This window comes from Ursus maritimus, unplaced genomic scaffold (genome assembly GCF_017311325.1).
Source record: "Ursus maritimus isolate PB19 unplaced genomic scaffold, ASM1731132v1 scaffold_8, whole genome shotgun sequence".
NCBI lineage: Eukaryota > Metazoa > Chordata > Mammalia > Carnivora > Ursidae > Ursus > Ursus maritimus.
This window is the reverse complement of record NW_024426996.1, coordinates 79080769-79101615: the sequence shown is the minus strand read 5'-3', so window position 1 is coordinate 79101615 and position 20847 is coordinate 79080769. Positions and strand designations below refer to the sequence as shown.

At 52.7% G+C, this 20847-nt stretch overlaps 1 protein-coding gene across 3 annotated transcripts in view; it reads right to left on the bottom strand.

The window, feature by feature from the left end:
• Window positions 1–9358: 9358 nt before the first annotated feature.
• HTRA3 (HtrA serine peptidase 3) overlaps window positions 9359–20847 on the bottom strand; it is a 31134-nt gene continuing 19645 nt past the window's right edge. Inside the window, exons 7-9 of one of the 3 annotated variants that reach the window (XM_008706338.2) lie at window positions 13895–13943; window positions 11962–12057; window positions 9359–10507 (exon numbers count right to left, since the gene is read on the bottom strand). In XM_008706338.2, coding sequence (XP_008704560.2) covers window positions 10342–10507; window positions 11962–12057; window positions 13895–13943 — 311 coding nt within the window. In that variant the 3' untranslated portion in view covers window positions 9359–10341. The other 2 variants (XM_040625412.1, XM_040625411.1) reach the window with 2 other exon arrangements.

Sequence of the window (20847 nt, the reverse complement as noted above, 5' to 3'; positions counted from 1 at the left end):
ATGCTTGCATGTAGGTGTCCCTCCAGCCCTCACCTCCTGCCAGCTCTTCTTGTCACCATTCCATGATACGCATTTATTTTTGCACACCTGTTCCTCAGTGACAATAATTTCAATTTTGGCATCTGACAAGTCTGTCATTACCATCGAGGATGAGTAGAAGAAGGGGGTCCCAGGTGGGGACAGAACTCAGAAGTAAAGCTGATGGCAGGGCAGCAGTAGAGAGGGTTTGCTGGGAAGCTGCAGGAGAGCTCAAGGAGGCTGAGAAGCATGCAGGTGAGCCGGGTCCTGGAGCTACCAGTTCCTCCAGGTGCGCTAAGGGGAACTGGGCAGATGGTGCTGCAGGAGGGGGGCCCAGGCCCGGGGGGGATGCCCAAATGTGGGATGAATTTGCCTACAGCACCCCAAGCACTGGAGTCATGCATTGCCTCAAGGACCCAGGTGGGCCTGAAGCAGGGGTGAGGAAGGCTGTATCAGATGGTTGCAGAGGAGTAAGCACAGAGGAAGGCCTGGTCTCTGTGTGACCAGCTGCAGAGCAGGTGAGCTGGGGGGAAGGCAGACACAAAGGACAGGGTTTGTAAAGACTCTATGTTTCTTAGTAACACTGTGATTTGGGTCATGGACATTCTATTTATCTACAAGGCGGTCTTTACTGTTTTATTTCAGTGCATGCAAAAATACACAAAGGGCCCTGTTTGCCCCCCCTTGGTGGAGTGTCCTGTAGTTTACTAAGCTCCTGTTTTATTAAGAGGTTTGTGCAGAGCTCAGACCTTGCAGGTGGGGAGGAAGCCATGTGCGGACCATTCTCCATGTGTGCAAGTTTACTGGTATGTGGTGAGGAACCTGCCTAGGCTCGGCCACTGAGACTCAGGCATCCCCTTGCCACCTGAAGGAATGCTGTCCCAGTGCCTACATGGGGACCAGGAGCTCCTGGGAGCCCTGTTGGCAGAAGGAGGAGAGAGGGGCAGAGCTGGGTCCATTTGGGAAGTTTGTTTTCAGAACCAGACATGAGACTGGTGGCTCTGGGTGTGCACTGTGGGCTGGACTCTGGGACCCATCTATGTGCTACACCTTCCCCTGGTTAACCCACCTCTAGACAGTGCCACTCAAATCCAAGGTCAGAACCGACTAGTCTACCTATGGCTGTATTTCCTGGGAAGCAGCAGTAAAGCTTCTGGAGGATCAGGAGTCTTTTCCTAATTCCACTAGGACACACTGAGGCTGGAAGGAATGGTCAGGTGCTGTTGTGACAACTCCGTGACATGTGTATTAACAGCCTCCATCTGCCGAGGCTCAGAGAGTTTTCCACGCTTGACAGAATCAAGATTTGCAGCCAGGTCTGAGCAGGAGTCTGCTCCTTCCCTGCACTGTGCTGACCCCCACAGTCTCATGTGGGGTCCTGGGGAGGGGCCTCAGTAAAGAAATCTAGAAACAAAACTAAAGACATTTTTATCCAAGGTGTTGGACCCACATGTGCATTTACTCCCCTCCCTGTTTCCTAGTCCCAGTGAAATGACAGGAGGTAGGTACAGAGTGAAGCAATTTAAAAAGCTGTTTAAGCCCGAGCAGTAGCCACAAACTGATGGAAGATTCTAACAAGTTTCTGGGAGACCAATTTCTGCTGGGAGCAGAGGGGTCACAGCTGAGGCAATGGGCCAAGGGAGACCTGAAGTGCCAGGAGAGCCACCTGGGTTTGCAGAGAAGAGGAAGAGGAAGTGAGGGGATGGAGCCATGCCTGCTGGTGAGCCGAGCTGGTGGCAGAGGAAACCATCCAGCTCCTCTGCAGATGTGAGGTCTCCAAGGGCAGGGGGGCAATCCAGAGGAAAGCCTCTTCGTTTTGTCAGTGGGCAGAGGATCCCAACTGCTCTATCCTGCACACCCTCAGTGAAGCCTGCCAGGAGGCACAGCACCCGGGACCCACAGATCATGGCCTGCTTCTCTCTCAGCAGAGAAACACAGCTATAATGCACTTCCATTAATTAGCCAAGTCCCTAAGTCACATGTTCCAGCAGACAAACCAGGACCAGCTGATACTAGAGGAGAAGCAGCAGCAACCAGGAGAAGGATTGAGGAGGAGAAGCAGAGCTGACGCCAAAGAAAATGGAGTTCACTCTGTTTTCAGACGGGTTGACCTAAAAACATAGTAATTGCTATCTTGGAGGGATTTGACATCCATAAAATAAGAATTGTTTACTATAAAAAAAAAAGAGTAAATCTGAGAATAAGAAAGCATTTTTGGAAGACTGACAAATAATAAATAGAAGGAAAAGTAACAGATCTTCCTGAGTTCAGGTAGCCAAAGACAAAGAAAAGGAGAGCAGGGGGTAATAGAGGTAATAGAGACAGCTAACAATGTGTTTTGAGTATATACCCTGTGCAAGGCACTGTGTAAACTGTTTTAATTATTTAATCCCCAGATGGGAATTATGATTATCCCCATTTTACACATGAGAAAACTGAGGAATGAGAAGTCACCTGGCCACGGCTGCCCAGCTAGAAAGTCGTAAAGTGGAAATTCAGATGCAGGTGCTCTGGTCCCAGGCTGCCCTCAAAACGCAATGTTCAGCGTCATCTAGAAGGAGTTCCAGAAAAAACACCCTGGGTGGTGCAGCTGAAGTGGTGTTGGGGGTGGGGGGAGTTCTACCTTCCGGTGCGTATACTGAAAAAAGAGGGAGGTCGATTAAACCCTGAAAAGAAAGTAGAAGAAATAGTAAGGGTAAGAGCAGAAATGAATGAAGTAGGAAACAGAACAGATACACAATGGAAAGGATCAACAAAACCAAATCTTGCTTTTTTTTTTTTTAAAGAGTAATAGAATTTATATTCTCCTGGCAAGACTAAGCAAGAAAAAGAGAGAAGACACAAATAGTGATGTCAAGAATAAAAATAGGGACATAACTGTAGAAACTGAAGACATTCAAGAAATAAAAAGAGGAGGGGCGCCTGGCTGGCTCAGTTGGCGGAGCATCTAACCCTTGATCTCACGGTCATGAGTTTGAGCCCCATGTTGGGTATAGAGATTACTAAAAAAAAATAAGTAAAACTTAAAAAAATAAAAAGAGGAAATTATGAATGATTTTATGCCAGTGCTTTGAAAATTTAGAGGAAATGAACACATTCCCACAGAAATACAACTTACCTAAGCTGACACAAGAAGAAATAGAATATCAAAATAATCCTGTAGCTATTAAGGAAAATGAATCCATTATTTAAGCCTTCCCACAAACATAGCTCCAAGAATAGACGCCTATTCTTAAATTCTATCACCATTTAGGAGAGAAATGCCAATCTTAAGCCAACTTTCCCAGAGAAGAGAAAGAGAGTAGAAACTGCCCAAGTCATGCTATAAGACTGTTTCAGGAGCAAACTCCAGTGTGAACCTTGGGGAAAAGGGAGATTGCAGACCTAGTGCAGTTATGAACACAAAAATCTCAAGCAAAATATTAGCAAGAATATAAAAAAGGGGGCGCCTGGGTGGCACAGCAGTTAGGCATCTGCCTTCAGCTCAGGGCGTGATCCTGGCGTTCCGGGATCAAGCCCCACATCAGGCTCCTCCGCTGTGAGCCTGCTTCTTCCTCTCCCACTCCCCCTGCTTGTGTTCCCTCTCTCACTGGCTGTCTCTCTCTCTGTCGAATAAATAAATAAAATCTTAAAAAAAAAGAATATAAAAAAGGATAAGACATCATAATAAAATTCGGTTTTGTCCAGTCATTCAAAGTTGGTAAAATATTTCTAAATCAATGCATTTCACTACAGTAACAGAACAAGGGAGGAAATTATTTAATCATGTTAGTAGAAGCAGAAAAGGCTTTGTTTACATCAGTATTCATGCATAGTAGAAGTCATTAGCAAACTAGGAATGAAAGGGAACTTTCTTAAGCTGACAAAGGGTAACTACAACAAACCTACAGCAAACGTCATTTTTAATGGTGAAATGTTGAAAGATTTCCCTTTGAGATCAGGAACAAGATTAAAATGTCCGTTCTCATTATTTCTGCATGACATTGAACTAGAGGTTTAGCCAGCTCAGTGGGGCAAGAAGAAGTAAAAGGTATTAGGATTGAAAAGGAAGAAATAAAATTCATTATTTGTATGTGATGTGATTATGTGGAAAATCCAAAATAATCAATTATGAGAATTAACAAGTGATTTTGGCAAGAACGTTGTCTATAAGGCCAGTATAAAACATGATGAAAAATAAGAAGAAATCTTAAAAACAATTCAATATAACAGCAAAGTGGGAAATTAAAACAAAAATTAAAGGATACCATTTATAATATCAAATGTAAGCTATTTACACAGAAAACTATACATTTGGAGAAATTAATGAAAATGTAAATAAATTGGGGAACACCCAAGTTCATGTATTAGAAGCCTGAATCTCATAAGCATCACCTCTCTCAGAATTGATCTATAGATCCAATGGATTTCTAACCAAATTCACAAGGGGTGGAACTTGGTAAATTTGTTCGGAAACGTATGCAGAAAAGCAAAGAATCAAGGATAGTGACGCACCCTTGAAGGAAATGTACAGCACGGTGGCTTTACTGCATTGGATCACAAATTCTGTTGTAAAGCTGAAATGATGAGGACGGGGTGGGGTTGGCGCAAGGACACAGAGAAAGGTCAACAGGGCAAAAGGAGTCCAGAGACAGACCTACAGGCCTATGGGAGGAAGGATGTGTCTTTCAAATAGATGGATGATGGGACAATGAGATACCCATATATCCACATGGAACAAGGGACACTTGACCTCTCCTGTGCTCCATGCACAGAGTCACCTAGTGTAAAACATGATATAAGCAAGTGTCAGGAGGCTAACAGGCAAATAGGGACCTGGGGCAGGAAGACATTTTCTAGATCAGACATGAAGACACGAGCTATAAAGGAAAAGATTGGTTCTTTGGGCTATGAAAACCAACCCTCTGTTCACCAAAGGACACCATTTGGAGAGTGAAATGGAAGCCGTAGAGAGGAAGGTATTTTTGGTGAATAAAACAGAGAAGAGCTCATTTCTGTGGTGTGTAAGAGAGCTACCCAGCAATGAGGAAAAGGCCGATCAAGGGAATAACCTTGACCTCAAAGGTACGCACAAAGAAGGATGCCTACAGGTTGATGAGTATTTGAAAACTCGCCCGAGCTCTGAGGGGTCATGGAATTGCACCGCTCCGTGCCCACAGAATCCCTCAAATTCAAGGCTGACCACACACCTTGCAGCCAGATAGTAAAACCACTTTGAAAAGCTTGTGTTTCTACCAAAACTGAATAGGCAGACACCCAATGATCTGGCAGCTTCAGTCCCAGGCACGCACCCAACAGAAATGCTCACACAAGCCCCTGGAGACACGTGCCCCTGGAGACACGTGCAGAGAGGGACACGTCTGCACGGCGGCCACAGCCCAGGCTGGAGCAGCCGGATGTCTGTCAACGGGTCACCGTTGATGAAAACAACACGGTACAGCGACATGCAGCAGCGTGGACGGACCTCAAAGGTGTGTCTGCACCAGAAGCTGGACCCCAGTGAGTACACGCTGCGTGATTCCATCTACAGCGTTAAAGAAGCGGCAAGCCCCAGCTCGTGCGCAGTGATGCGCCCACCGGCGCTAGAGCCGCGGAGGAGCGGGACGGGTGGGTACCACCGAGCGGGGTTGTCGGGAGCCTGGGGGGGATGAGAAGGGTGGGGGGCTGTCGTGCTCTGGCTCTCGACTTGGGAGTGGTGATGCGTGTTTGCGTTCTGAGAATACAGATGACCCTTAACGACACGGGTCTGAGCTGCGAGGGTCCGCCGAGACGCGGATTTTCTTCGATGGGTACAGAGCAGCTCTGTGAACACATTTCACTTGTCATTGTCTCAGTAACAGTTTTTTCTCTAGCTTCCTGTATGATACAGCACATGATGCGTATAACGTACAAAGTAGGTGTTAGTCAACGTTGTTTGTCATTGGTGAGGCTTCTGGTCAACAGCAGACTAGTAGTAGTTACGCTGCAGGGGGAGTCAGCGCCCCGAGCGCCCGCAACGTCCAAGGGTCAACTGTGCATCGAAGTGTTAGGTTTGGGCACTTTCCTGCATGTGAGTCACACTTCACGATAAAAATGATTTTCAAGCATGTCAGCGCTTCACTCACCACCCCGCCCCCGTACTTCTTTGTGAAAACGTTTCCTGGAGGAAGCATTTCAACCAAAATGAAAAAAGAAATGTATTAAAGAGGAAGAAATTGAATCCAGGAAGAGTAGGTGTAACCTTGATGTGTGGTGTGAAAAGAAAGGTCCGCAAGTACGCATCACGCCAACAATTGGTGCCACTGAGAGCCGAGCAGTTTCGTGGATGTGTGCCGTGTGCACACACACGTGTGCTGTGCCGAGGTCAGACTGTGGGCAGGGCTGGCTCCCGGAGGCCCCATGGGAGAACCCTTTCCTCTAGCTTCTAGAAGCTGCCTATGTTCCCCAGCCCCTTCCTCATATCCCCCCGGCCTAGCTTCCGTCCCTACGTCTTCCACTTTGACCCTCCTGCCTCTCTCCAAACGGGGCCTGCCCGGATCACCCAGGACAACCTCCCGTGTCGGGAGCCTTCACTTGACCATGGCTGCGAGGTCTCCTCGGCTGTGCGTGCGGTTCCCGGGTTAGGATGCAGATGGTCAGAGAGAACAGAGCAGGCATGAGGGAGGCTGGGCAGCGTCCAGGCGAAGGCTGGAGGAAGCAGGTGGACTGGAGGGAAAGAGTGCAGAGCTGGAGCCCAAAAGACCTGAAGAATGTGGACCAAGAGCAGAGCAGCGGGGGACAGGCGTGTCCACATAGACACAGGGCTGGGGCAGGTATCCCCAGGCAGTGCTCAAGCCAGGGTAACAGCAGCAGGTGCCCTGCTGTTTTCCTGGTGTCTGACCCATTCCCGAACTTTCATTTTTGGTCACCTGTGTTCCGGATCCACTGATCCCCTGGGGGTGAGGAGGGGCCCTGGAAGGAGGAAGAGGCTGTGAACCGGGCCGGCCCCACGAGCTCAGGCAGCGGATGTGTGTCCTGCTGCAGCTGTGGCCGCAGCTGTCTGCTCCAGCCCAGCCCTGGTCCTCTGGAGGCCAGCCAGGGGCTCACATGCGACCCCAGGTCCTACTCTCTGGGCCTCAGTTCCCGCCCCATCCAATGGGGCATTTGGAGCCAGGGACCCGTGATGCTCCTTCCGGTCCTGTCCTTCCCGGACTCCAGGTGTTTACAAGGGCCCACAGGGCTGAACAGGGTGCTCCTCCCTGAGGGCGCTGCCCTTGTCAGCACCCCGTTTACAGCTCCAGGACAGATAGCGGAGGGGTGGGCTGCAAACCCAGCCATCGGGGCTTGCGTCAGGAGCATGAAGGTTACGCAACATCTCTCAGCAGCTGGCAGGCCCTGGAAAAGTTGTTTTTCCACGGGTGCAGCTGGAGGAGCATCGGGGAGTCAGCTCCTCCCAGCTGGGGGGGGCGTGGGGGAGAGGGCTGGGTGGCTGGTGGAGGCCAGAGGGCTTGAACGCCACAGAGCCCACTCCCACTGCTGCAGCCCCCAGCGTCAGGGAGCAGACACCGTCCTCCCCGGAGAGCGGCATGCACAGGCGTCCCTGGGTGCAGAAGCCCAGAGCTGGAGTCCCCAACACGGGTCAGCCAGAAAGGGGCAAAGCCAAGACCACAGCCCAGGCCTGGCTGACTCCTGAGCTCAGAGACCCCACATCCCACTTCCCACTTCCCAGATAGACAAACAGGCTGGGGGGGATGGCCCTGGTCATCCAGGGGGCTGATGGCAGGGAGTGAGAAGTGTGAAGTGACATTTTGGGGCACGTTGGGGCCAGACACTGAGTGAGGAGCTCTAGGTGACAATTAATTCAACGTTGACTGCAGCAACGCAGGTGCCTTCCGGCCAAGCACGCTTGTCTTGGGCAGGAGCCACCCCCTTGCTGTGCCCTGCCCCTGCCCCTTCCTTCCCTCCCCTCCAAACTCAAGGGTTCCGGGGGGAGAGGTGGAGGGGAAGGGGTGATACTGACAGTTTGGCTGCCACTAAGGCCATTGGAGGCCATGTTCAGGGAGCCGCGGTCTGCCCCAGTTCCAGACCTTGGGGCAAAGTCCCTGAAATGCCCAAGATCCCCAACAGCAGGGGCCATGGGTGCCCTACCCATGACCCCCACTCCCACCACCTTTGAGGCTTCCTGCAGTTGCATGTGACAGTTCTGGGCTCGCCATCAGCAGTAGCTCAGTGCCTGTGGCCCTCTGCCCCTCAGCCCAAGGGTTTTCTCTGGCAGTTCAGCGTCATGCAGGCCAGCCGGGTGCCAGAACCTCATTCGCCCCAGGGCAGACCCGCGGCCTACATGTGGCCTGGGTGTGGGGAGGAGAGCTCAGAGCACGTGGTAATCGGAGGCCAAGGATTGCAAAACTGGGGTGTTGAACCAGAGCACGGCGTCCTCATTAAAAGCCACTTGCGAGAGTTTCTGGTCCTTTTCTGGGTGTGGGTGCCAGGTGCTCTTGGGTCTGATTCTCCCCATCTAGCTGGCCGCCCACAGGGCACACAGCTGGTGCACCCAGCGTCACCGATGCCTGGTATGCCTGTCTCCAGGGATGTCCCGGGAGTCCCTCCAGGTGCGGAACAGAATCCCCGCCCCTGCCATACCAGCTGAGGCCACCTTCTCAAACCGCCCCGTGGGGGGCTCATTTAAATCTGGACCTGTCAAGTCTCAGGCTCTCGGAGCTTGGAAAGGCTTGAAGTCCTGCAGTCGTTCACCTCTCCCTAAGGAGAAGGTGGCCAGTGGTTACGCAGACCCTGTCGCCCTGCAAGGCTTGGACCAGAGGGGTCTCTATCTTCCTGGGTTTGGTGGTCCAGAACCCAGGTCTGGGTCCCTCCCTCTCAGACCTGCTGGGCGCCCCTCACCCTCACCCTGGTGCCCCCACTTGCTACCCGGGGGGCTTGCCCTGGCTCTCAATGCCCTGCTTGCAGCCCCCGCCCCAGCTGTGTCCCTGGGCAATCTGCTTTGTCTCGTCCTGCCTCGTTTCCCCATCACTGGGTGGTCTGTGCTGAGGTGACCTGGAGCCGATACAGAGAAGCTTTAGGGGACACGGAGCTCCGCGTAGCTGGGGCTTGCGGTAAGCCAGGCACCTTTCCAAGTGCTCCGCCCCTCGCCTCGGAGCTGTGGTATCAGTGTCCCTCCTACACCCGGAGAGAGGACAAGGCAGGGGCAGGGAAGCGTCTTGCCTGAGACCACAGACCAGGAGTAAGTGAGGAGGGGGGGCTGGCCCGATGCCCCCGCGCTCAGGGTGGTTTCCCAGGCCTTCGGCTGGCAGGTCAGCTCTGGACCCGAGAGAAGTGGTGGCTGGTGCGGTGGGCTGCCCGGAGCACCCCTGCTGGCTGAGGACCATGTGCTTGTAAACTTTAATTCCCATACAGTAGAGAAACATACAGTACAAGCAACACGGGGAATCCATTGTACAGCAAAGCTCACAAATACACCTCAGCACACACGCGCACCCCCAGCCGCGCTAGGGGCGGTTCTGTGAGTCGATGGCCCCATGCAGAACGGCACAGGGGAGACAAGCCGGCTCAGTCCTTGCAACCCACCCCCCCGGAGGCGTCCTCTGCCCACAGCCCCATGGTCCCCTCCAGGAGGACAAGCGGCCTTCCAGACGGTGTCAGACACTCTGCTCCTGGCCGGTCTCTCTACCGCCTGGGAAGGTGAAGCCTATCACCAGCCACGGGGCGTGGCTGGGAAGCCACGGGCATCCCCTCGGGGCCTGTTCTGGGCCAGGTCCCCACACTTGACTCTGCAAGGGGGTCAGACGTGGCCGCCCTCCAGGGCCTCCAGGCTGGTGGAGACACAGCCCTGGTCATTCTGTGTGGTGGGCACTGTGGTATCCGGTGCAGGGGCTGGGAGGCATTCCTCGGGGTGGACAGGCTGGGGAACTGACCTGAGCGGGAGAGTCGGAGGGAAGGGTGGGGTAGCAGCAGGTTGGACATTTAGACAGAGGTTGGACAGGTGTAAAGGCAGGGGTTGTAGAAGGGAGGGTGGGACCTGTGGGGAGCTCCAGAGGAATGTTCTGGATATCCCGGGCACTTAGAAGGTGGCCCTCAGAAGCATCTGTACGAGGGGGACATCTGGCTGCCCCCATGGCACTGTGATGTGGAAGTCAGCCTTCCTGAAGGCTGAGGTGGGTCCCTGTCCAAGCCCTGCCTGTGGCTCTGCCCCTGGACGGCCAGGAGGAGGCCACTGGCTCTGCTGAGGACCGTCCGTGGTCCTTCGTCCTGACCCTGTGGGAGGCAGCGGCTCTGGACGGGACCTCTCGGCTGGCACCTGTCCCGGGCTGTAGGCTCTGGTACTCGGCGACATGGGGAGGGGCACCACCCTCACAGGACCACCTCGGGCGCGATGCTGAACAGGAGGTCATCATTCCCCCGCCGCACCTCCAGCAGCAGAGGGGACTCCGTCAGGACCGCCTCCTGCAGCTCGCTTGAGTCCGCCAGAGGGCGCCCGTTGACCTTGACAATGATGTCGCCATCTTGGATGCCCCCTCTGCCAATGGAGAAACACGCAGTCACCGCACATCCCTGTGAGGCCCAGACCCTGCTCAGGGGACGATTCGGTCTAACAGCAGTAGTTTAAGAAAAATCATTTCGACAGGTAAGAACACCGTCCTGACCGCAAGGTTCTTACACCAGATGGAAACTGATGTCCTGCGATGGGCTAGTGCTTTGTGAGCCTGCTTCTTCTCTGTGTGATGAGTGCTGGGTTCAGCTTCCGGCTGCAGCCTTCTTAGCTGGGCTGCCGCAGGCCAGGCCCCTTTGAGCCTCAGTTTCTACATCTGCAGTCCCATGTGGGAACACGCGTGCAGATTACGAAGTCCAGGCTGCATGAGGTCTGACTGACTAGGCAGCCTCGTCAGCAGCAGCCACCCTTGCCACCGAGCCCACCGCTCTGGCTCTTGAGGAGGCCTGCCCACGGCCCCTCCCGCTAACTGCTGAAACCCTGAATAAGGGGTCTGAATCTGGCAGCTACTCATTGGCTTCCCGGACCCATGTTTCAACAACTTCCACTGCAGGCCAGCTGTGGACCGAGCACCTGGCTACATGGCCCCTGTGAAGCAGCATGACAGAAAACAGGGAGGGGGTCCTGTTTGGTAGAGGGGGCCCTGCGAGGCTGGAGGCCTGCCTGCCTGGCTCCTCTCCACTCCACACCCTGCCCTTGCCCCTCACAGACCCCCTGAGCACGACCTCAGCTCCAGGGATTACTGTGTAGGCCACAGACCGAATGCAGCCCCCCCACCGTTCAGACCCAGACCTGGGGCAGAGGAGGGAAGGGCTTGCTCAGAGCCCCTGTGGGGCCCGGACTGGCCGTGCAAGCCTGTGGCACCCGTGCTATACAGGCTGCCGCAGCTCACGGGGCTGCAGTCGACCGCTCTCCCGTACCCGGTGGTTTCAGAGAAAACGGTGCTTTGTCTCATTGGATCTTGACAAAGCCTCCTCAGGGGAGAAAGAGTAGACCGAATCGTGTCCATTTTGCAGATGAGGAAACAGGCCCAGGAAGACCCCGGTTGGCTCACCGGGCTGATGGGAGCTGGGTTGGATTGGGGTTTGAGCTTCAGGGGGGGTCTCCCCTACTCTGTCTCTCCAGACCCAAAGGAAAGGACATACTGGGCCGAGGAAGGGCACTGCCAATGCTCTAAGGGGTACCTCATCTCTCCAGCCTGCCCCTGGCTTAGATGCTAGGCCAGAATCCCACCCGCCACTCCGTGCCATGTCATGTACCAGGGGCGGGGGTGCTCAAGGTCATGCAGGGTCACTGAAGTGGGCCCACCCTAGGCCTCATGCCCACCCAACCCCACCCTCCAGGATGTCTGATTGTCCTCCTGTGCAGCCCCCTGCTTCCCGGCGTGCAGCGCACCTCTGAGAGGGTGACCCACCCAACCCCACCTTCCAGGATGTCTGATTGCCTCCTGTGCAGCCCCTGCTTCCCGGAGTGCAGCGTACCTCTGAGAAGGTGAGTTTGGAGCAACCTCTTGCACGTAAATCCCACTGCTGACCGACGGGAAGTCTGGGTTGCTGGCCTTTAGTTCTTCCACCAAACTGAAAAGGAAGTTCCACAATTAACACACTTCTTCTGAGCCTCTAAACTGACTCCATGGCACAATGTTGCCCTCACTCCCCCCACCACCCAGGCCAGAAGAGGTATCTCCTTTGGACCCTGAAACTGCTCTCTCCTACCACTGACCCCTCTGGGTTGACACTGGTTCTTCTCAGTGTCCTCCACTTGACATGGGCTCCGCAAGAGAAAGTGTACTGAAGGTGGATGGTTAGAAGTGTGGACAGGGGAGGGTGATGGATAGATGGGAGGGTGGATGGGAGAACAGATGAGAGAAAGGAAGGAAGGTAGAAGGATAAGTGAACAAATAGATGGATGGATGGAAAGAAGGAAAGATGGATAAATAGATAGATGAAGGATGAGCAATGAGTGAGTCATGGGCTGAGTAGACAGAAGCCTGGACAGATGGCGTGATGGATGGATGGATGGATGGATGGATGGATGGATGGATGGACGGTGTGAGGAACAGATGGAGGAGTGGTGTGACGGATGGAAGGAGGAACGGATGAATGATGGATGGATGGATGATGTGATAGATGGAGGGATGGTGTGATGGATGGAGGGAAGGAGGGAGGGATGGTGTGATGGATGGATAGATGGGTGGATGGTGTGATAGATGGATGGACAAGTGGTGTGATGGATGAGTGGATAAAAGACAGAAAAAAGAACACATTTAATAGATAAGTTGGTATATTGGTCTTGATTACAAATGGCTGTCAGATTTAATCCCTAGATTAACAGTTGATGAAATGGGAAGAATGATCATTTTAGGGACTGTACAGGTTTGAGGGTATAGTAGGTTGAGCATGCCTTAGCTCTCCTCAGAGCACCCAATGCTCCTCCTTCTCTAAATCTTTGGACTTGACTCTGCATATTTTTCTCTCCCTGCTTCCCTTCCTTCCCCATTTCTCTCCTTTTCCTCACCCACTCCACCCTTTATTTCACTATCAGTGTTTTCAGCCACCCACTCTGTTGTAGACATGGTACTGATGAGCAGAACACAGTCTTCACTCCCAAGGAGCTCAGATTCAACGTTGAGGGGGCAGGGCACAAACGGGCAATTCCAACCCATGGGACCAGTGCAATGCTTGGAAGGGAAGCACAGCTATGCAGGGGGAAGAGGTGGTACTCCTCCCACTTGAGTGGCACGGGGAGTATAATAGTGTCTCCCAAAAATTTATGTCCACCCAGAACTTCAGAAAGTGATTTTGTGTAGAAATAGCATCTTTGAAGATCTAATTGGTTAAGGATCTATAGGTAGGGTCATCCTAACTTAGGGTGGGACCCAAATCCAAGGACTGGTGTTTTTATAAGAGAAAGAAGAGGGCTATTTGGACACAGAGGCCACATGTGGATGGAGGCAGAGATTGAGGTCATGTGGCTATAAGCCAAGAAATCCCTGGAACCCCCGGAAGTGGGGAGAGGCAAAGAAGGACCATCCCCACAGAACCTCCAGTGGGAGCACAGACCTGCTGACACCCTGATTTGGACTACTGGCATCCAGAACTGCAAGAGAATGGATTCTTATCATCTTAAGCCACCCAGTTTGTGGTAATTCGTTATGGTAGCCACAGAGGCTTGTTTCCTGGAGGAGGGGGCACCTGAATGGAGTCCTGAGGGTGCTGAAGGAACCTATCAGACAGAGGGGGTAAAGGCATTGCAGGCAGAGGGCTGGCCTGAGCAGAGGCTTGGGACTCTGAGTGTGTCTGGCCCTCGGGAACACCTGCAGGTGGCTGGGCACAGCTGGGCAGGGTCTGGGCGGAGAGGTGAGGAGAAGTATGAGGATGGAGGGGCAGCAGGGCTGCATCCTCAGACACTCACCTTGGTGTGATGGTCCGCATCCGGATGCCGATGAATCGCTTCTTCCAGTCTGGGAACAAAACATGACGGGACTCCGTTAGAGCCACTATGAAAGCCTCTGCCCTCCCTAAGGGGCCAGGCGGGGCCAAAATCCCCCCCCCCCAGGAGCAAAAAGCAGCAAGATCCATCCCTTGTGGTCACAGGCCTAGAGCCGCCTCTCTCCTCCAGGCTGCTGTTGAGGAGCTGGGAGATGTCCTGCCTAGTCTGGTGACTTCTTGCCCACCATTGCCTTCAGGCCCCATACAATCACATCAGTTCCTACAGCTTCTCTGCCACTGAGCCCCACACACAAACCCCAATGGCCAATGGGGCTTTCCTCTCCAGCCTCCATCTCGCAGTCTCCCCAAACTGGCCTGCTCAGATCTGAACTTGTTACCTTCTCCTGCCTTCCCCATAAATTACAACATTAGCCAATAATGCCCAGTGAGCACTAGCCATGTGCCAGGCCCTCCAGCTGGAGACTTAAACACACAACTTGCCAAGGTGGCAGCTCTATCTCTTGGCTGCACCAGTCTGTGAGTTAGAAGGTGTCTTAGCCCCAGAAATAACATTTACTTATTTGGAACCATAAAACAAGTCTCAGCACAATTAAAATGTCTTATAAAAACATGCTCTCTGACCACAATGGAATTAAAGTAGAAATCAGTAGTAGGAGGGTATCTAGAAAATGTCCAATAACTTAGAAACTAAATAACACACTTCTGAATACCCCATCTTCAAAGAAGAAATCAAAAAGGAAATTAGAAAGTATTTAAAACTAAATAAAAATGGGAAAACGGCATATCAGGATTTGCGAGGTGCAGGTGAGAGTGCCAATATCAGAGAAGAAGAAAGGTCTCATATCACTGATCCCAGCTTTCACCTTAAGAACCAGAAAGAGAGGACCAGATGAAACCCAATGTAAGCAGAAGAAAGGGAATAATAAAGACTAGAAAACAGAAATTCAATACAGAAAATAAATGAAGAGCAAAAGCTTATTCTTCTAGATCCATAAAATCGATCAGCTTTCAGCCAGACTGATCAGCCAAAAGTAGGAAAAAGAAAAAGACAAGACAATTATCCATATCAGGACCAGTCAGAGGAGAGGGGACAGCACCACAGACCCTATGGTATTGAAAGGGTAGTAAGATGTAATTATGAACAACTAGATGCCAACACATTTGACCACTCTGATACAATGCACACATTTCTTGAAGTTTCCTTCAAGATCTCATCTGCCAGATCTCATCAAGAAGAACCAGGAAACCACAGCAGCCCTACCTCTATCTTGTAGTTAAAAATCTCCCCACAAAGAAAACATCAGGGCCAGATGGTCCCACAGGAGAATTCTACCTAATGCATAGGAAAGAAATAGTACCAACTTGCACAAACTCTTCTAGAAAACTGAAAATGGTGAACACCTCTGTGATGTTGTGATTTATAATAAGAGATACATGGTTTGGTTTTTCATTAATGGTTCCCAGCACATGGCCCCTAAAACTTCTGTAATTCCCTGTGACAAGCGCTCTGGGGACATCTTTTGCTGTCAGCCCCTGAAATAGCCTCACAGTGATAAATGTGCAAAGGGCGTCTTCTGTTACTCATACCACAAGCCCCTTTCAACCACTCCCAAGTGTATGTTACCAAGGGAATTTTGAGAAGGCCCTAAGGATGTGGCTGGTTGCCAGGAAACCTACAGTGTGATTCAGGGGTTGAACTTTCAGCCCCAACCTCCATGCCACCTCTGGGGAGAGGTGAGGAGCTAGAGGTGGAAATAATCACCAATGGCAGTGATTGATCCGGTCATGCCTACATGATGAAGGCTCCAAGAGAGGGGGCCAGGGAGTCCAGGCTGGTGGACGTGGAGGTGCTCTTCATCCTTTCCCAGACCTACCCTGTGCATCTCTCCTATTGTTGTTCTTGAATTATACTTCTTTATATACAAACTGATAATCTAGCAGGTGAACTGTTTTCCTGAGCTCTATGAACTGGTCCAGCAAATGATCAAACCCAAGGAGGGGGGCTGTGGGAACCCCAATCTCTAGCCGGTGGGTCAGAAGCACAGGTGACAGGCTGGCCTTGTGATCAGGATCTGAAGTTGGGGGCAATCTTGTGCGACCTTAACCGTGAGTTCTCACACTATCTCCACGTAGACAGTGTCAGACTTGGGTGAAACGGTAGGACAGCCAGCTGGTGTGGGGAAGCCCCTCGCATTTGGTCACCGGGGTGTCAGAAGTGAAGCAGTCTCGTAGCAGAGGAAGGAGGACAGACGAGAGGCAGAGGACGTGTGTTCTTCCTAAAAACTTCCCAACCATCATCCTGATACCAAGACCAGGACAGAAAACAAGACCAACACCCCTCATGAAGATGGCTGCAAAAAACCCTTAGACATTTTCAGCAAATCAAATCCAACGATATCCTTGGTATCAAGGATAATGGATCACGATGGAAGGAGCTTTATCCCAGGAATGCAAGGATGGCTTACCATTCAAAAATCAGCCAACACAATTTACCACATGAACAGACTACAAAGGAAAGTCGTCATCTCAAAAGGTGGAAAAAGCATCTCACAAAATCTTCTAACATCTGTTCCTAATAAAAACTACGAATGAAAGGGAACTTTTTCCACCTGATGAAAGACACCTGAAAGAGACGTTGAGTGAGCACCCTACTTGCTGGTGAGAGACTGGAGACTTCTCTTCTCTCCAAGGGCAAGAACGATGCCAGCCCCTCCACTCTCACCACTTTTATTCAATACCTTATGGAGGCTCCAGCCAGGCAAGAACAAAAGAAAAGGCATCCATCCAGGCTGGAGAGAAAGAAGCAAAACTGACTCCGTGCACAGACTGCGGAATCATCTGTGTGCTAAATCTGGTGGAAACCACAGGAAACCCCACTGTCAAGGGCACGGGATCTCTCGTAATACATCGACATATGAAAACCAACTTTACTTGTATATTCTGGTAACGAACAATCAAGAAATTGAACATTAAAATTGAACAATTGAAACAATTGAAAATGAAATCAGAAATTGACAAGCTGATTCTAAAATCCATTCGGAAACGCAAAGGATCCCCCAAAACCAGAAGGACGTTGGAGGCGGGACAAAGCGGGAGGGCTGACGTCTCCTGACTTGAAGACGCATCAGAGCTGCAGTGTGACACTGGCGTAGACAGAGAGACAGACAAGTGGGACAGAACGGACTCATTTTATTTTCAACAAAGGAGCAAAGGCAATTCAGCAGAGAAAAACACAGGATGTTGGAACAACTGGCTCTCCGAAGTGGGGAAAAAAAGAAGAACTTTGATTCATACTGTGCACTCTTTTTAAAAATTAATTCAAAATGCATCATTGCCCTAACGCAAAGACCTCGGAAAGTAAACTGCTAGAAGAAAATGTGGGAGAAGATATACCTGACCTCCGGTTAGCAAAGATTTCTTAGATACAATTCCACACGGACGATCCATTAAAAAAAAAATTGGCAAATGAGACTTCATAAAAATTGACAAAATGTCCGCTCTTTAAAGGAGCCATCAGGGGAATGAAAAGTTAAGCAGCAAGAGGAGACATTTGCAGCTAGTCTCTCTGACAAAGCCTCCCATCCAAGATGCATCCAGGCCCCTCTCAAAACCTCGTAAGAACACAAACAACCCAACTTTTTAAAGTGGGCGAAATATCTCTACTGACATTTCCGCACAGAAGATTGATGGAATGGGTGGCCCTGAGTGAGAGGAGGCGTGCAACCCTGTCCCTGGAGAGGCAGAGGCCATCCTGTGAGGAAGGCCTTGGTTGGAAGCCCCCTGCCCACCCCAGAGCCAGTAGGCTCAGCCAGCTGGGGCTTCTCCAGAAACCCGGGCCCGTGGGGCTGGTGCAGGGTGGCCTGATTGAATTTCTGGGTCAGCAGACAACTTTGTGTCTCCTCCTTCATGGGGAGATCACCCAGATACGGGGGGTCCTGTGCGCTGTGCTGGGAACATGGAGGTGGGCTGGAGGTCCTGACTTTGTTTCCTGCTAAACACATTAAGGAGCCACTCTGGACACATGTGCAGCAAGAAAGCCAGTGAAAGTAATGAAATGGTAGGGAGGGGGAGGGGGGAGGGGGGAGGGGAAAAGAGCTGGCTTTGGGTATGGAGCGCTCCCTTCAGAGACTTGCAACCCCCCATACCGAGAGGACACTAATGCCGCTGGACGGGGCACTGAAAGGGGTTCTGTATGGAACGTGAGTTTCACCTCAACAAAACCCAAACCAAGCCAGAGAGATGCTGCCGCCTGGGGATTCACGGGCATCAGGGCTGGTCCCTGATTTGCCCCCTGAACCCCCATCCCAGGAAATGCCCCTGCACCCCACTCACACTCTGCATCCCGGCTTCCAGCAAGCCCTGTTGGCTCCAAGTGCAACACTGACCAGGACCCGACCACACCTCCCCCTGCAGCCGCCGCCACTCCAGCCAGGCCACCAGGAAGGCCGTGTGGCCCCTGCTGATTTCCCACAGTGGATTCCCTGCCCTTGCCGCCTGCCAGCGCATGTCCCCCAACCCCTGCACCGCCTCTCCCTACCCCCTGCCGGCTTTCCTACTCTGACCTCATAGGACATATGGGGGGTCCTGTGGCCCACCGCCCCGGCTGGAACAAAATCTCAGGGCTGCCCCCGTGTTTGGCCCTTGGCCCACAGGAGTCCAGGCTCCGTGCAGACACACATGCACTGTGGTCCCCTCTGCACTGAGCCCCGCTCTGCAGCCCAGAACGCTGAGCACTGGTCCTAGCTGCTGGGCTGGGGAGAGCTGAGCTGAGGTTTTGGGGACACTACAGCCTCCGGCACCTTGAAGAAGGGCCAATAGGTTCCAGAGCACGGGTGCTGTCCCACCACACCCCTGCCTCCGGCTGCCTCCTGGTCAAGGGGGCAAACACTAGCCCGCAGGTGTCCCCAGTCTGCCTGTGACCTGGAGGCCAGGGAATGTGCATCTAGTCTCTTCTTGCCGGAACCCTCAGCGCCTCCTTGCAGCTCTCCCTGGGCGCACAGGCCACAGAGACCCCCGGGGCAGACGAGTGATGTTCCCACTCCCCAGGCCGGATGGGACCCCACAGTCCATAGAGGGGCCGACCTCCATAACCACACAGCCCCACTGACCCAAACACTCCTGGGGGTACGCTCTAGTCTTAAGGCTGGCCGGACCCCCAAACACTCCTGGGGCCTGAAGCTGAGGCTCCTTTGGGCCAGCATGGTGGCCCCTCTTCCCTTGAGAGCCCCCCAGAGGCCTCTGCACCCCATACCCTAGACAGGAACAAGAAATGCACCTTAATGTCTCCTTGGTTTAATTTAAGGATGCCTTATTTTAAAGAACTTTAGATTAACTGGGTTTAAGTATTTTGATAATTTTATTAAGAAAAAGCAGCAGGAGTGAACACCAGTCAACTTTAGAAGGGCTTTAAATTATAGATTCAGTCACCCAGCTAGGATATGTTGGGCTCTCTGATCAGTCCACATGTCCTGGGGGAGGTGACAGCTCTGGGGACAGGGGCCGAGAGTTTCCCAGGGTGTCTGGGGTGAGGTCAGCACTGACAGCGTCAGTCTCTGCACAACAAAGGAACGGACCCTGCTGGCCCCTGGTGGGTTCTGGGAGAGGAGAGGGAGCGAGGCAAGAGGTGAGGGGCCGCGATCATCCGATTTCTAACAGTCACCTGACAGCTCAGTCTGTGCGGGATGCAGATCCACCCATTTCCAGGAAGGGAGCCAACGTCAAGGGCACCCTTGGAGCGGAGGATAATCACACTAGAAAAGCTCAGCTGCTAGAGAAAGACCAAGGCTATGACAAGTATGAAGGTACAACCCCAGGGTAAGTTCTGAGCTTCCTAGCAGCCAGGGAGAAAAGATGTGGGGTTAGACGGCCCCCCGTCCAATAGAAGCATCCAGCTTCTCCAGGGAAGACTGGCTCTGCCCTGGCTCCAGGCCATCTTCACGTGAGGGACACCGATGAACCCAATGGAGTCCTCAACAGCCGTTCTTCGTGTGACCAGTCTTCATGGCACCAGTCTTGGCTGCACTGGGCTGCGTGTGCTTGGCTGGTGGGATCGTGGAGGATCGGGCAAGCATGAGGAATCCCCCTGCTCTCAGTGAACTGCTGGTGAGGGGGCTGGGAGGAGACATGGAAGCAGTCTGAAGGTGTGACTAGTGGGGCCGAGGCAGGTCTGGGCATTGGCAAGGGGGGCATGGGAGACAAAATGGCGGGAGGGAGACGTTCGCTTGGGCTAAAATGAAAGGTGGGAAAGCGGAGGGTACCAGGAAAGCTCCCGAGATCAGGAGATATAGGACCCTCCTTTGGAAGGCAGCTGTGACCACCAGCTTCAAGAAGCTGATGGGCAGGCCCTCATGGGGAGAGTCAGCTGGGCCTGGCCAAGGCCTCCCCCAGGTCGGAGCTCATGGCCATCCAGGTGTGGCTAGGGAGAACTGGACATCCCTGTGTGGATGGGGAGACAGGGCCGAGAGGAAGGTGCCTTCTAAGGCTCAGGGGCTTGGGCTCCACTCCCCTGGAGTAGAAACTACGCTCCCGGACAGGCTACAGGACCAGGAGACTGAAAGGGGGAGTCCTTAGGGATGAGCAGTTGGGAGGGAAGGAGGAAGGAGGAGTGGTGGGTGGGTGGTTCGGGCAGATGGTAGGGACAGAGGGAGGGTAGATGGGTGGATGGCTGGTGGATAAAAGGGCAGATGGGTAGATAGGTGGTGTGTGAGTGGATGGAAGGAAGGAAGGAGGGAAGGCAGGGAGGAGGGAGAGAGGGAGGCAGGAGGGAAGGGAGGAAGGAGAAAGGGAGGGAGGGAGAGAGGGAGGAAGGAAGAAAGGACATGTGAGTTCTGTCTGCAGCAGCCGAGAGAAGTGGAGCCTGGTGGCCGGAGCCACTGGAGGTGGGAGGTGGGAGGGGGGAGGGGGGAGGGGGGAGGA